We start from the raw sequence: 16,122 nt of genomic DNA on the forward strand, positions 1-16,122 counted from the left end.
CATGCACTGCTTCAAGTCAGCCACCGATCGGTCTGCGCAGAGCTGCGCAAAGTCGAACAAGCCTACAGTCACCTGCTTCGTTCCTGAACGAATCAACCGTCTGAATGAGTCGGGTGAATGAATGATTCAGTGACTCACTCATAAAGACAGTCACCTGCTTCGTTCCTGAACGAATCAACCGTTTGAATGAGTCGGGTGAATGAATGATACAGTGACTCACTCATAAAGACGGTCACATGCTTCGTTCCTAAACGAATCAACCGTTTGAATGAGTCGGGTGAATGAATGATTCAGTGACTCACTCCTAAAGACGTTCCTAAAGGAATCAACCGTTTGAATGAGTTGGGTCAATTATTGATTCAGTGAGTCACTCATAAAGACGATCACCTGTTTTGTTCCTGAACGAATCAACCGTTTGAATGAGTCGGGTGAATGAATGATTCAGTGACTCACTCATAAAGACAGTCACCTGCTTCGTTCCTGAACGAATCAACAGTTTGAATGAGTCGGGTGAATGAATGATTCAGTGGTTCACTTAAAGACGATCACATGCTTTGTTCCTAAACGAATCAACCGTTTGAATGAGTCGGGTCAATGTATGATTTAGTGACTCACTCATAAAGACAGTCACCTCCTTCGTTCCTGAACGAATCAACCGTTTGAATGAGTCGGGTGAATGAATGATTCAGTGACTCACTCCTAAAGACGGTCACATGCTTTGTTCATAAACGAATCAACCGTTTGAATGAGTCGGGTGAATGAATGATTCAGTGACTCACTCATAAAGACGGTCACATGCTTCATTCCTGAACGAATCAACCGTTTGAATGAGTCGGGTGAATAAATGATTCAGTTACTCACTCATAAAGACAGTCATCTGCTTCGTTCCTGAACGAATCAACCGTTTGAATGAGTCGGGTGAATAAATGATTCAGTGACTCACTCCTAAAGACGGTCACATGCTTCTTTCCTAAACGAATCAACCGTTTGAATGAGTCGGGTGAATGAATGATTCAGTGACTCACTCATAAAGACGGTCACATGCTTCATTCCTGAACGAATCAACCGTTTGAATGAGTTGGGTGAATGAATTATTCAGTGACTCACTCATAAAGACGATCACATGCTTCGTTCCTAAACAAATCAACCGTTTGAATGAGTCAGGTGAATGAATGATTCAGTGACTCACTCATAAAGACGATCACATGCTTCGTTCCTAAACGAATCAACCATTTGAATGAGTCGGGTGAATGAATGATTAAGTGACTCATAAAGACGGTCACCTGCTTCGTTCCTGAACGAATCAACCGTTTGAATGAGTCGGGTGAATGAATGATTCAGTGACTCACTCATAAAGACAGTCACCTGCTTCGTTCCTGAACGAATCAACCGTTTAAAGGAGTGGGGTGAATGAATGATTCAGTGACTCACTCATAAAGACAGTCACCTGCTTCGTTCCTGAACGAATCAACCGCTTTATTGAGTCGGGTGAATGAATGATTCAGTGACTCACTCATAATGACGGTGGCTTGCCATCACCAGCTGGCGGTTTTAGTTTCATATTTAGAGTATCATTTTTCATTCATGCCACCTCGGAGCTGCATTAAACACTGTAAATAATATACCTAAATGCCACTTTAGATGCAGTTTCTCAGTCAAAATCAATGTGTGATTAATTAGATTAAAAATATTAATCACTTGGCAGCCCTTATTTAAATTAATCACTTGATACAATGCACTTTTTGTGTACATACATGTTTTTACACTGTACTTATATTTAAAAAAAAAATCTGAATCTAAATACAGCTATAATTAATTTCTGTAATTGTGTCTATAATTACACTGTTGACCCTTTAACCCATCCATACCAACAAACGTGCACAAGTACCTAACTTTTTTTAATGTAAGTACTCAGTAGTTAGACACCTAATATAAAGTGTGGCCTTCTCCGCTTGCTGCTTTGTATGCGTTTCATATGATTTGTTCAATATGATTCATTCACATCATTTCCATCAGAGACAGTCTGCCAGTTTCATTTTCAACATGCCTTGGTGTAACACTTTATTTCAGTGTCCTTGTTACATAATGTACTTACCATAGTAATAACAGTAAATTATGCATAATTACATGCAATTAGCCTCAACATAATCTAAACCCTGTAGCAAGTACATGTAAATGCTTTATATTACTCAGTAGTTGAATATATAATTACACTGTAACAATGACACCTTAAAATAAAGTATAACCTGACTTGGGTTCTTGTTGTGCTTTATCTACTCAGACAGTTTTATTTTTGCCTTTGGCACTCTGTTGAAATATAACATGGACGCTCTGTCATCCTCTTACCACTATTGGACAGAAAACGGCCAGTTGGTCATAAAGGTAGCGCGCCTCTCTGATGCTGCAAGCCTGGAAGGTCACCTGTTACATTCATCCGATGTCAATCACATGACCCGAGTATTCTCAATGCAAGTGGATGAGAGTAATGGTGATGTCACCTGCAGGCAGCAATTCCCCGCGCCAAAGCCCGTGGCGTCCATGTAGATGTGATCGGGCCGGGCCGCTTCTCCATCGTCTTCTGGAAATGTCTCCACAAACGGAGATGGGGTGTTTTTATCTTTAAAAACTGAGAAGTATACGCAAGTCAAAAGATGAGCCATTGGAAATGCGACAGAAACCATGCAGCAATACACAGTAAAACTCACATTTATTCAGACACCTTGCTATCCTCACTTACATAAATGAACTAGGGCTGGTCGGAATACCATTTTTTGAGCTTCGAAGCTTCGGTAGTACATTGAATATTCAAAGCTTCGGTAGTAATGAACATTGAATATTCAAAGCTTCGGTAGTAATGAACATCTCATGGGGTGGTGATGGTGCAGTGGATAAGACGCATGCCTTGAATATTAATGAACATTGAATATTAGAAGCTTCGGAAGTAATGCATATCGAAGCTTCGGTAGTAGTGAACATTGAATATTAGAAGCTTCGGAAGTAATGCACATCGAATGTTCGAAGCTTCGGTAGTAATGAACATCGAATATTCGAAGCTTCTTACTATTCGAAGCATCGGTAGTAATGAACATTGAATATTTGAAGCTTCGGTAGTAATTAACATTGAATATTCGAAGCTTCGGAAGTAATGAACATTGAATATTCGAAGCTTCGGTAGTAATAAACATTGAATATTCGAAGCTTCGGAAGTAATGAACATTAAATATTCAAAGCTTCTGTAGTAATGAACATTGAATATTCGAAGCTTCGGAAGTAATGAACATTGAATATTCAAAGCTTCTGTAGTAATGGACATCGAATATTCAAATCTTCTGTAGTAATGAACATTGAATATTTGAAGCTTCGAAATCTCTATGTCTCAGAAATCCCAAGTCTGGGAATGGACACTGCACTAGTGATATAAAACACACACACACACACGCGCACACACACACACACACACACACACACACACACACACACACACACACACACACACACACACACACACACACACGTCTTTTAACTTAAGCAATATTTTTAATAGGGTAAGAGAAATTCAAATTTCCCCCCCAATTTTAAACATGAATTATAGCCATTCAACATTACAGTGTGATTGAAAGCAATACATTTTTTAACATTTATTAGGCTTAAAAAATATATAACTTTAAATCTAAGTGAACTTCAAACAATCTTTACATAAACCCATAATAAATGTCATATTTCTCTGTGCCCTTCCTGTCTTACATATACATAATATACAGTCTGCACGGCATAAGGAGGAGATCAAATGAAACCAGACATATATTATTTATTTTATTTCCAGAGCAAGATTGACTTACAGAAACAACTGTAATTTCTATAATTTACAAAAAAACGAATCAAAAAACTTACTTGGTACGTTAATCGCCACCTTCTCGCCCCTCCGGTGGCGTATGTTTCTGGTCATAGTGCTGTAACACACATTGATGCATTAGTTAAAGCATCCATCCCTCATTCAGATGCATCCAATATTCAGACACATTACATAGTGTGGCGAGGGGGGCGTGGTTTTGCGAAGTCTGTAGCGAGAGACGAGTCAGCGAGCTGTGCGGTGAGTAAGTGGGTCAAGTGCAGATGATGAACACCTGTGTCTGATTGCAGTGATTGGCGTGGAGACCGCATATAAGCTGCCGGGAATGAGAGAGGAGTGAGAGAGGCCTGGGACTCGCACGCGACTGCAACAGAGCACACTGGCAAATGGACTGAGGTGTTTCAAATAGAAAGAGTGTTTTGGATATTGCTGTAGTGTTTCACTACGGTGAAGGCGCACAAGCGCACCTTTTTGTTTACTTTATTTTTGTTGCTAAATAAAGTGCGAGTCCCAATTCCGCCGACCCTGTCTTCTTCCTACACCCACGCTGAGTTTCATTACACTGGTGCCGAAACCCGGGAAGAAGAAGACTGCCGCCGCCATGCAGACCCCGCCAGGAACGCCATTTGCGGACCTCATTCAAACGCTCGCGGGTCTTCACAGGGAACAACACCACGCCCTGCTGGCCGTAAAGGAGGAGCAAGACCAGCGTTTCCAAATGCTTCTCCAAGGCCAGCAAGAAGACCGCGAGCTGTTCCGGAGCTGGCTCGACTGGGAGATTCGGGCCGTCCCCGATCCAGCTACGGCCTCGGCCCCGCCCCTGCCTCTCAATAAGATGGGACCCCAGGATGATCCGGAGGCATTCCTGGACCTTTTTGAGAGGTCGGCCGAGGCCCGGGGATGGCCCCGAGCGGACCGGCCCATGCGACTCATCCCACTGCTATCGGGAGAGTCGCAGATAGCCGCCCACCAACTGCCAGTCCAGAATCTCCTGGTCTATGAAGACCTGAGGCGCGCCATTCTTCAGCAGGTTAGCCGGACCCCTGAACAACATCGCCAGCGGTTCAGATCCCTGACCCTGGAAGAGTCCGGCCGACCCTTCGTCATGGCGCAACAGCTCCGGGACTCCTGCCGCAGATGGCTAATGGCCGACGGAGGCGACGTCGAGGACGTTATCAACAAGGTGGTACTGGAACAATTCATCTCCAAACTGCCCAAGAAGACCGCCCAGTGGGTCCAGTGCCACCGCCCGACGTCGCTGGACCAGGCCATCCACCTGGTGGAGGATCACATGGTGGCGTGCCCAGGGGTCGGCGAGCCCCTTCCATCTGTCTCTCTCTCTCCCTCTTTCTCTCTCTCGTCCCCTTCTCTCCCCAAACCTGTCCCCCTTCCCAGGTCTCGTGGGGGGCTGATGCCCCGGCCGGCGCCGAGGTGGAAAACGGGGGCTCCGGCGGAGCCTGTCCCCGCATTCAGGGCCCCACCCAGGGGGGCTGCGTCCGTGGACCACTCCGCCCCAATTCCGGCAGCCCTGCGCTCTCCACGCCAATCCCTTGACCCGCTTCCCGCCACTGGGGCGGCGGGGAGGCCTGGGCCGGCCTGTTGGCGCTGCGGGGACCCGGGACACTTTATCGACCAGTGTCCGGTGATGGAGGTGGGGACGCTGATCCGGGTTCCTGACACGCCACAGGCTGCCCCCGATCAAGCTGGCCAGTACCAGATACCAGTGAGTATCAAGGGGGGTACTTATCAGGCTTTGGTGGATTCAGGCTGCAACCAAACCTCCATTCATCAAAGCCTGATTCAACCTGGGGCATTGGATAACAGCCGCATGGTTAAGGTGCGGTGTGTGCACGGGGTGGTGGTAAGTTATCCTATAATGCCTGTGGTAATTCAATTTAGGGGACAAAAGCATAGCATAGAGGTAGCAGTTAACCCGCACCTCCGGCATCCGCTAATTCTGGGAACGAATTGGCCTGCTTTCAGTAAATTATTGAGGTCTTTATGTGCGGATGCCTCTTGGGAAAAGAAAAGCAAGGGAGAGACAGCAGTTGTTCAGGTGGGAGATGCTGAGCCGGGACCTCTGGCATCTGCTGCAGAGGAACGGAGTACTCTGGAGAGAACTATCCTCACAAGGCGCAATGATTTTCCCCTGGAGCAGTCCCAGGACGAGACGTTAAAACATGCGTTTAATCAGGTCCGTTCTATCGACGGCCAGGTACTCCACCCAGACCAACCGCTCTCTTATCCCTATTTTGCTATTTTAAAAGATAAGTTGTATCGGGTGACCCAAGACACCCAGTCAAAAGAGGATACAACGCAGTTGTTAGTTCCTAAAAGCCGCCGGGAAATGCTTTTTCAGCATTTAGGTCAAACGGCGACACTAAACCGTCTCATGGCCCGGTTCTTCTGGCCGGGCATTCACGAGAATGTGCGCAAGTGGTGCACGTCTTGTCGTGAATGTCAGTTGGTGAATCCACCGGCCAATCCAAAAGCACCATTGTGCCCCCTTCCGCTAATGCAGATCCCCTTCGAACGAATTGGTATGGACCTCATCGGGCCATTGGAACGGTCAGCACGTGGGCACCGCTTTGCGTTAGTCCTGGTGGATTACGCAACGCGGTATCCTGAAGCAGTCCCGCTCCGTAACATTTCTGCCAAAAGTGTTGCGAGCGCGCTCTTTTCGTTAATCTCCCGGGTGGGAATCCCCAAGGAGATTCTCACCGATCAGGGCACGGCGTTTATGTCACGAACTATTCGCGAACTCTATGAATTATTGGGCATTAAATCGATTCGCACTAGCGTCTACCACCCACAGACAGACGGATTAGTGGAACGGTTTAATCGCACTTTGAAGTCCATTATTCGAAAGTTCGTTCACGAAGACGCCAAAAATTGGGATAAGTGGCTAGAACCCCTCTTGTTCGCTGTACGCGAGGTTCCCCAAGCCTCCACGGGGTTTTCCCCCTTCGAGCTTCTCTATGGGCGTCAGCCCCGCGGGGTGTTAGACGTTCTTAGAGAAACTTGGGAGGACGGACCGTCCGCTAGTAAGAACGAAATTCAGTATGTCTTGGACCTGAGAACAAAACTCCACACTTTGGGGCTGCTATCAATGGAGAATTTGTTACGGGCCCAGGACAGACAGAGTCAGCTGTACAACAGGGGGGCTAGACTACGGCAATTTGCACCGGGAGATAAGGTGCTTGTATTACTCCCTACTTCTAGCTCTAAATTACTCGCAAAGTGGCAAGGACCCTTTGAGGTCACACGGCGGGTTAACGATCTCAACTATGAGGTAGTTCGAACAGATAGGGGCGGGGCACATCAAATTTATCACCTCAACCTCCTCAAAAAGTGGGTTGAGGCAGAGTCAGTGATGCTGGCGACGGTAGTGAGCGGAGAGGAGGATCTCGGGCCAGAAGCGAACAGAAACCACAATCTCTCGCGCTGGCTCTTGGCGGAGATCACCTCTCACCCTCCCAGCTCACTGACATTAAAAATTTACAAGCTGAATTTGCTGATGTGTTCTCTCCCCTGCCTGGTCGAACGGACCTCATTCAGCACCACATTGAGACGGATCCGGGGGTGGTGGTGCGCTGCCGCCCGTATCGTTTACCTGAACACAAAAAAAAAGTAGTTCAGAACGAATTAGAGGCTATGCTGGATATGGGGGTAATAGAAGAGTCCAGCAGTGACTGGGCGAGCCCGATAGTTTTAGTTCCTAAAACCGACGGCTCGGTCCGCTTCTGTGTGGACTATAGAAAGGTGAACGCTGTGTCTAAGTTTGATGCTTATCCAATGCCGAGGGTTGACGAATTGCTTGATCGGCTGGGTACTGCTGGGTACTGCTCGTTTTTATTCGACACTGGACTTAACAAAGGGTTATTGGCAGATCCCCTTGTCTCCCATGTCCAAAGAAAAGTCAGCTTTTACAACGCCGTTTGGATTACACCAATTTGTCACCCTTCCTTTCGGCTTGTTCGGGGCTCCGGCGACTTTTCAGCGTCTGATGGACAAAATTCTCCGGCCGCATGCTGCATATGCCGCTGCCTACTTGGATGATATTATCATCTATAGTAACGATTGGCAGCGTCATATGCAGCATTTGCGGGCTGTCCTGAAGACGCTGAGAAGGGCTGGGCTCACGGCCAACCCAAAGAAGTGTGCGGTTGGGCGTCTGGAAGTAAGGTATCTGGGCTTCCACTTGGGTCACGGACAGGTGCGTCCCCAAATTGATAAGACGGCAGCGGTTGCGACCTGTCCGAGGCCTAAGACCAAAAAGGAGGTTAGACAGTTCCTGGGGCTAGCGGGATATTACAGGAGGTTTGTACCTAATTATTCGGACCTCGCTAGCCCGCTGACTGATCTAACTAAAAAGGAAGCACCAGATACGGTCCAGTGGACGGAGCAGTGTCAGCAGGCTTTCACCCAGATAAAGGCTGCTCTGTGTGGCGGGTCGCTTTTACATGCTCCTGACTTCTCTCTCCCTTTCATCCTACAGACGGACGCATCGGACAGGGGGCTGGGCGCGTCCTGTCCCAGGAGGTGGAGGGTGAAGAGCGGCCGGTGCTGTACATCAGTCGGAAGCTCTCTAAGAGAGAGACGATGTACAGCACCATCGAAAAAGAATGTTTAGCCATCAGGTGGGCTGTTCTCACCCTCCGCTACTACCTCCTGGGGCGGGAGTTCACCCTCTGTTCGGACCACGCTACCCTGCAGTGGCTCCACCGCATGAAGGATACCAACGCGCGGATCACCCGTTGGTATCTAGCTTTACAGCCTTTTAAATTCCAGGTGGTCCACAGGCCGGGTGCACAGATGGCTGTGGCTGACTTCCTCTCCAGGAGGGAGGGGGGGGGGGGGGGGAGGCTACAGGCCGGACGGCTCCCCGGCCTGAGTCGGGCGGTGGGGGTATGTGGCGAGGGGGGCGTGGTTTTGCGAAGTCTATAGTAAGTGGGTCAAGTGCAGATGATGAACACCTGTGTCTGATTGCAGTGATTGGCGTGGAGACCGCATATAAGCTGCCGGGAATGAGAGAGGAGTGAGAGAGGCCTGGGACTCGCACGCGACTGCAACAGAGCACACTGGCAAATGGACTGAGTTGTTTCAAATAGAAAGAGTGTTTTGGATATTGCTGTAGTGTTTCACTACGGTGAAGGCGCACAAGCGCACCTTTTTGTTTACTTTATTTTTGTTGCTAAATAAAGTGCGAGTCCCAATTCCGCCGACCCTGTCTTCTTCTTCCTACACCCACGCTGAGTTTCATTACACATAGTTACACAGAGCAGGATCAATTATGTGCTTAGAGTTAGTGGCTGGTTGAAATCTTTAACTTACTGTAACCTCATCCTTCCCTCGGGTTTTTTAAATTTATTTAAAAAAAAAATTTTTTTAATTGAGTGTTCATCAGAGGAGTCCAAGACCCTAGGACTTTTATCACACTTGAACCTCGAATACACAAAAAAAATGAATTGTTTCAAGGAGTTTTGTGGTTGAAATTAAAAAAAGTAACAAATCCTTCTCTCGCGGGTCAATTTGACCCCCTTAGGAATGAATGGAATGCGAGGAATGCTTCAGGACACACAGAAAAACCTAAAAATGCTCAAAATTCAAACTCAAAATGCTAAAACTTTTCCAAAATATTATTTTATAACGTCTACGTGTATCTGAATGCATACTGAAATTAACTGACTTTAGGACCCAGCGGAACAGCTCATTTGTTGTGAGTTATTTTGATTATAAGTTCAAAGGAAGTGAGGGATGTGCTTAAATTACTATTTATTTATTATTTATTGATCAAATCTAGTAATTTAAAAGGTAAATAAAATAAATAAAATCTCCCAAAAAATTGATTAAAAAATAGAAATTTTTTTAATAAAATACAATAATAAAACAATTAAGTAGGCTATAATTGTAGGGCTTCGCGTCATTTTGACCCACGAGGGAAAGATGTTTTACAAAGTGCGAGAGAAGGATGATGGGTAAATATGAGCAAGCACCAGTACTTGATTAACAGCTTTTCTAAAGCTCTCAGCCACTGGTATGTGGAAGATCATTGTCTGTTGAGCTGATATTTCCCATAATGCCCCTGAAATGCCTCAGAGCTCGAGCTTGCGCAAACAACTCCACATTGTTCTGCATCAGATGACACTTCAAACACACTCAGCTGCAATATAAACTCACACCGTCTCTTTTCTACAGGAAACCACTGTTAGTGGCCTGGGTCACATGATCTCGCACACTGCTGCGTTTACATTTTACATTTATTCCACAATCGGAATAAAAAAGTGACATGTAACGTCGTCATTAGGAATGAATTGCCCAGATCTGATTACAATTGTATTCAGATTGGAAGGTATGGTTTATTTATATCCTCACCTGAATCTAGGGTGTCTGTTGATGGCCTCGTCGGGGAAGAAAAGAGATTTCGACACTCCTTTTTCAACAGGCGTGGGTTTGTGTTCTGGCAGTGTGAAGCCTGGGCAGCCTAACCTACAAACACACACACAAAACATATATAGCCAACACATTTGCATTGTACATTGCAGCTCTACACGTGATTTAAAGGGGTGGTTGATTGTTATTTGACTTTTCTAACTTTAGTTAGTGTGCAATGTTGCTGTTTGAGTGTCGTAACTTTGCAGATGTTGTTTATGCTCAAAGTTCAAAGCAAAGGGGTATTTTCTTTTACAGAAATCACTTTTTAAGGACTACAACAAACAGCTGGTAGGAACTGCAATGAGCTTCTTCACGGGTTAATGACATCACAAACCCTAAAATTTACATAAACTTCGCCCCTGGAACAGGATTTATAGATGATCAAGACAGAATAAGCTAATCAATGACTAGAAGATGGTTAACTCCACATCAGATACATAAATTCATCAACTAACTATTCAGAAACGTCTGTTGCTTCTACATGCTGTCACTTCTTGAGTCTCTCAATCTTTGTCTGACTCCGGTTTCAAAATAAAAGGCTAAAAAAAATTGAAATGTTCAACACACACACACGCGCCGGGAGCAGCAGCTCATGTGGTGTCAAAGGGCGTGTGTTATCTACACAGACGAGGCACACCCAACTCATTCAAACAGATTTTAGCTTGAAGGCAAATGTTTCATCATTTTTATTATTCTGTCACAAGTTATACACACACTGCCGCTCAAAAGTTTGCGATCAGTAAGATTTTTAAAATAAGCTCACTGTGATGGCCGACAACGTGGCCACACAGCAAGGCGGTAACTTACCCATGCAAAAACATACCTTTTTCTTTTGTTTGTTTATATGTTATTTTGGTTACCTTTTAGTACATTACATCCTTCAATATTTTGTTACCGATCACCTTATATACATTTCATAATAACGACAGACACGGATTTGGTTCATTACATTCACTTTATTTATCATTTACACTTGTATCATACATGACTAGGTTGGGTGCACACTTTCTAGTTGTCAGTGGTATATTGTGTTGATGTTTATTTCTTTGAGTTTAAGTTACCTGCATGTGGAAAGTGGAGGTTTGGCGCTGCCTGGGACGTAGAGCTCCGGTGGAGGTCCATTCCATTAAAGGACGGGCTGATGTCAGTGGCTGCCATTTTATGCTGTTGGGTTAATCCATGTTGCCAATTAGCAGGGGGGGGGGGGGAGGGGGGGGGGTTCAAAATAATAGTTTTGTTTATTATTCTATTTACATTTTGTTTATTATAATTACTGGTGTAAGTTATTTTATGACCTCTTTATTGATAATTTTGGAGTTAATTATTTTATTGTAATTGTGTTAAGTGATGTGTGTGTGTGTGTGTGTGTGTGTGTGTGTGTGTGTGTGTGTGTGTGTGTGTGTGTGTGTGTGTTTAATGGACTAGTTCTCTGTATATATAAGTTCCCCATGTGTGTCAATAGGGAGGTCATGTTGGTCTGGTTAGTTTGATTTGATTTCTGTTAAGTTGGGTTCTGTTCAGGGGACCCTTTTTCGTTATGCGCCCAGACCTGACTTTATTTTCATTCAGTTTTTCAATTATTTTGATTTTGTAACTTTATTTTTTGTATTTAATAAATACGTTTTGATTGGAAATTCTATGTCCTTTGCCCTTGACTGCTTGGTCCCTCACACTCACCAAGGCTGCATTTATTTAAATCAAAAATGCAAGAACAAAACTGTAATATTGTGAGATATTATTATGATTTAAAATAACTGTTTTCTATGTGAATATATAGTAAAGTGTAATTTATTCCTGTGATCAAAGCTGAATTTTCAGCATCATTACGCCAGTGATGATCAAAAAAACATTCATTATTATTATCAATGTTTATGAATAGAAAGTTTATACGAGCAGCATTCATCTGGAATAGAAAGCTTTTGTAACATTATACACTACCATTCAAAAGATTGGGGTCAGTGAGATTTTTTTTTAAAGAAATTAATACTTTCATTCTGCAATAATGCATTAAATTGATCAAAAGTGACAGTAAAGACATTTATAATGTTACAAAAGATTCTACTTCAAATAAATGATGTTCATTGAACTTTCTATTAATCATAGAATCCTGACAAAAAAACTGTTTTCAACATTGATAATCATAAATGTTACTTGAGCATCAAATCAGCATATTAGATTGATTTCTCTGAAGACTGGAGTAACAATGCTGAAAATTCAGCTTTGATAACACAAGAAATAAAAAAAAGTTATTTTAAATTGTAATAAAATTTCACAATATTTCCGTTTGTTTTGTAGTTTTATCAATCCCAAAACTTTTTGAAAAGCAGTGTACACATTATATACATATATACTAAAAAAATGTATTTCAATTAATAATTTTTTTAAATGTGGTCGATTCAAAATCGATTTTCAAAGGGCACGAATCGTTTTTGCCCCCATATTTATTTAAGCCAGTATTAGTTTTTTCTACACTGTCCTTGCAGCATTTGATGTTACAGCTAAAGCTGAGAGATTTTATGTGTGTTTTATCTTAAAGGGTAATTAAACACTAAACAACTTTTTTTAGTTAATGATCTGTAAGAATGGAGCTTCATAAATGCTGTTCATTGATTCGAGTACATTTTTTGACATTTAGGTTAAGGGTTTAATTCTACAATATACTGTATGGTGTAAAAAATTTGGTGAAATTTAAACTGTTTTAAAAATGAATTTCGCATGTTATTATTCTCTTTGAACCTTGTAAAAAGTTCTAAATAGAGGTGCACCGATAACAATTTTGTAGGCCGATTCCGATTTCCGATTTTTCATGAGTTTGGCCTGCCGATACCGATTTTAGCTGATTCCGATTTCATTTTTTCTAACCACTTTACAGTGGTTAGAACTTAACCTCGGTTCTCTCTAGAAGAGGGAACGAGTATTGCGTAAGTATAGCTTACGCTATGGGAAAGATTCATCTTTTCGAGATATTGAAGCCAAAAATTATCCTTCATTTTTGTATCCATTGTCAACGCAGTGCAGCAGCTAGCAGACCTAGAGCAGGCTGTCTAGTGTGCTCATAGGCTGACCTGCGGGAACTGCAGCAGCCTATAGCTGAACCCGACGTGGCGTCACGTCCAATGAAGGCGCTCGTGCCTTCACAGCGTCAGAGCCCGCCAATATGGGCGTGGCTTAGCGTACATAAGCAGGGTTCGTAGGCTGATTCTCTGGTTTTCATCGACTGAAGCGAAAAACGCTTGTGGCGCAGGCACGGCAGGTTACGCAATACTTGTTCCCTCTTCTAGAGAGAACCGAGGTTACGTTAGGTAACCAAGTACGTTCTCTTATGAGAGGTTCTCTCGTATTGCATAAGTATAGCTTACGCTATGGGAACCCTTTGTCAACGCTGTGCGCGCCAGCATCAACTTAAGAGTCCCAGAATTTCGAGGATCTCAGATCAGCGGGAATAAGCGCATGTATATATAAGCGCATGTATATAAGCACTCATGGGAATACAGAGCGGCGACGCCGGTCAATGTATAAGCATATAGCACATAACCTGATACAGTCCAGCTCAACCAGAAGAGCTAGTCATATAAGAGTAGTTTGCGCATGATAGTATCTGGGCAGAACTGACCTCTCAGTAAACTGACAGTTGTTTCGCCTGTAGGGCGGGAACTTCCAGATTATAGAATCTGACAAAGGTGGAAGGGGAAGACCAGCCCGCTGCCACACATATGTCATGAATGGAAATTCCACTGGACCATGCCCACGAAGAGGCCACGCCTCTTGTGGAATGAGCCCTGACGCCCAGGGGGCATTGCAGACCGTTTGCTGTATAGGCAGCTGCAATCGTGTCTATTATCCATCTGGATAGACTTTGTTTCGAGGCGGCGAGACCCTTGGTGCGCCCACCAAACGAAACAAAAAGCTGCTCAGAACGCCTGAAAGGGGCGGAGTGTGTAATGTAAGCTCTCAGCGCCCTGACCGGGCAGAGGAGATTAACATCACTCTTACTATCGGACGCTGGCAGAGCCGATAGCGAAATGACCTGTGCTCTGAACGGAGTGTCAATCACTTTAGGAACATAGCCATGTCTAGGTTTGAGGATGACTTTTGAGTCATTTGGGCCAAACTCAAGACACACGGCGCTAACAGAGAGTGCGTGTAAGTCCCCCACATGTTTGACTGAGGACAGAGCGATCAGAAAAACGGTTTTAAGTGATAAGTACTTTAGATCCGCAGAGTCTAAAGGTTCAAAGGCCTTCAGGGCCTCGAGGACCAAAGAAAGATCCCACATGGGAACTGAAGGGGGGCGCGGAGGATTCATCCTTCTGGCTCCTCTGATGAAGCGGATGATGAGCTCATTCCTGCCTATTGACTGGCCTTGCGTCGATTCTGAGAATGCTGTGACGGCTGCCACATGGAGCATGGAAGGGGACTGGCCTTATTAGATTTCTCTGGCATCTAACTATCCAGTAAGTTAAACAGTGACTGAAAAACCTTGCTGGACACTTCAAGTCGTTTCTGAAGTTTATGATTCAACTGTGAAACTGTAAAAATATACAAAAGATACAATCACTAAATATGAAATTGGAAAATTACAGATTGATAATAACGTAAGGATAATTAAACTAAGAAAATATACATCTTAATATCAAATAACCTTCTCATATGTATCACACAATACATTTAACACTATGTACTTACAGACATTGCATCAAACAGATGCAAAGAAAGATGATGCTTAAAGATGTAACAGCTATCACATTTTGCTGAACTACTGCAGTACTATTAGTACTTCCTGTTTCCTGAACTAAGAGGTTGTCTGTGACTGCTTTTCAAAATTAAAGTCCTCACTAGAATAAACATTTTCAAAATGATAAACCCCCTGAAAAATCCTAAACAAATGCAGTCCTGCACAGGGACCTTCCCTTTTCCAACAGCTCTTGAAGGAAACTGAGCAACCGCGAAACCCCACTCTCCCGTTGGTCCAGATTTTTGTCAGCGCACCATTTAGAGAACACAGACCATTTGGATGCGTAGAGCCTTATGGTAGAAGGAGCTCTAGACTGCGTGATTGTGTTCATTACTGCGTCTGGCAGGGCAACGGGTAACCGTTGGTCAACCATACGTGCAGAGACCAGCACTCTGGATGGGGATGCCAGATCAAGCCGCGAGCTTGCGAGAGGAGGTCTGCTCTCATTGGAATAGGCCATGGGGCTGTCTGTGACAGCCGCGTCAGCTCCGGGAACCAAGTATGGTTCTCCCAAACGCGGGGTATGAGGAGCACTTATTGGCGCGTTTCCCTGATTCTCTTGATTACCTGTGGTAACAGAGAGACCCGGAGGGAATGCATATAGTGGGCGGCTGGGCCAGGTTTGGGCCAGCACGTCCTGGTTCTTTGAAAACAACCTTGGGCAGTGTGCGTTGTCTTGTGACGCAAATAGGTCGACTTCCGCTTTGCCAAAAAGGCGCCCCAGCAACTGGACTGTTTGGGGGTGCAGGGACCATTCCCCAGGGGGAACATTGTCCCTGGACAGTCTGTCTGGGCCGTCGTTCAGGTGGCCTGGCACGTGGGCAGCTCTCAGCGAGCGCAGATGGTGCTGAGACCAAACGAGGAGGCGTTCTGTCAGATTGCAGAGGTTTCTGGATCTGAAACCGCCCATACGGTTCACATAGGACACTACAGACATGTTGTCCGAGCGGACTAGAACATGGTGGTCCTGTATAAACGGGAGGAAACGCTTCAGCGCATTCTCGACCGCTATCATTTCCAGACAGTTTATATGGAGGAGTTTTTCCTGGTCTGACCATAGGCCAGAGACTGGTCTGCCTTCGAAGAGCGCGCCCCAACCCGA

General features: G+C 44.6%; 1 protein-coding gene across 1 annotated transcript in view; it reads right to left on the reverse strand.

Moving 5' to 3' along the window:
• The window catches only part of LOC143745520 (glutamate--cysteine ligase catalytic subunit-like), an 84,558-nt gene that overhangs the window by 37,214 nt on the left and 31,222 nt on the right, over positions 1-16,122 (reverse strand). The window contains exons 4-7 of the mRNA XM_077237647.1: positions 10,226-10,339; positions 3,892-3,950; positions 2,499-2,626; positions 2,347-2,421 (exon numbers count right to left, since the gene is read on the reverse strand). Of these exons, the coding sequence (XP_077093762.1) occupies positions 2,347-2,421; positions 2,499-2,626; positions 3,892-3,950; positions 10,226-10,339 (376 nt within the window). The remainder of the gene's footprint in view (positions 1-2,346; positions 2,422-2,498; positions 2,627-3,891; positions 3,951-10,225; positions 10,340-16,122) is intronic.

The sequence above is a fragment of the Siphateles boraxobius genome, unplaced genomic scaffold, assembly GCF_051911475.1.
Source record: "Siphateles boraxobius isolate OS27281-9 unplaced genomic scaffold, OSU_SipBor_1 204, whole genome shotgun sequence".
Lineage (NCBI taxonomy): Eukaryota > Metazoa > Chordata > Actinopteri > Cypriniformes > Leuciscidae > Siphateles > Siphateles boraxobius.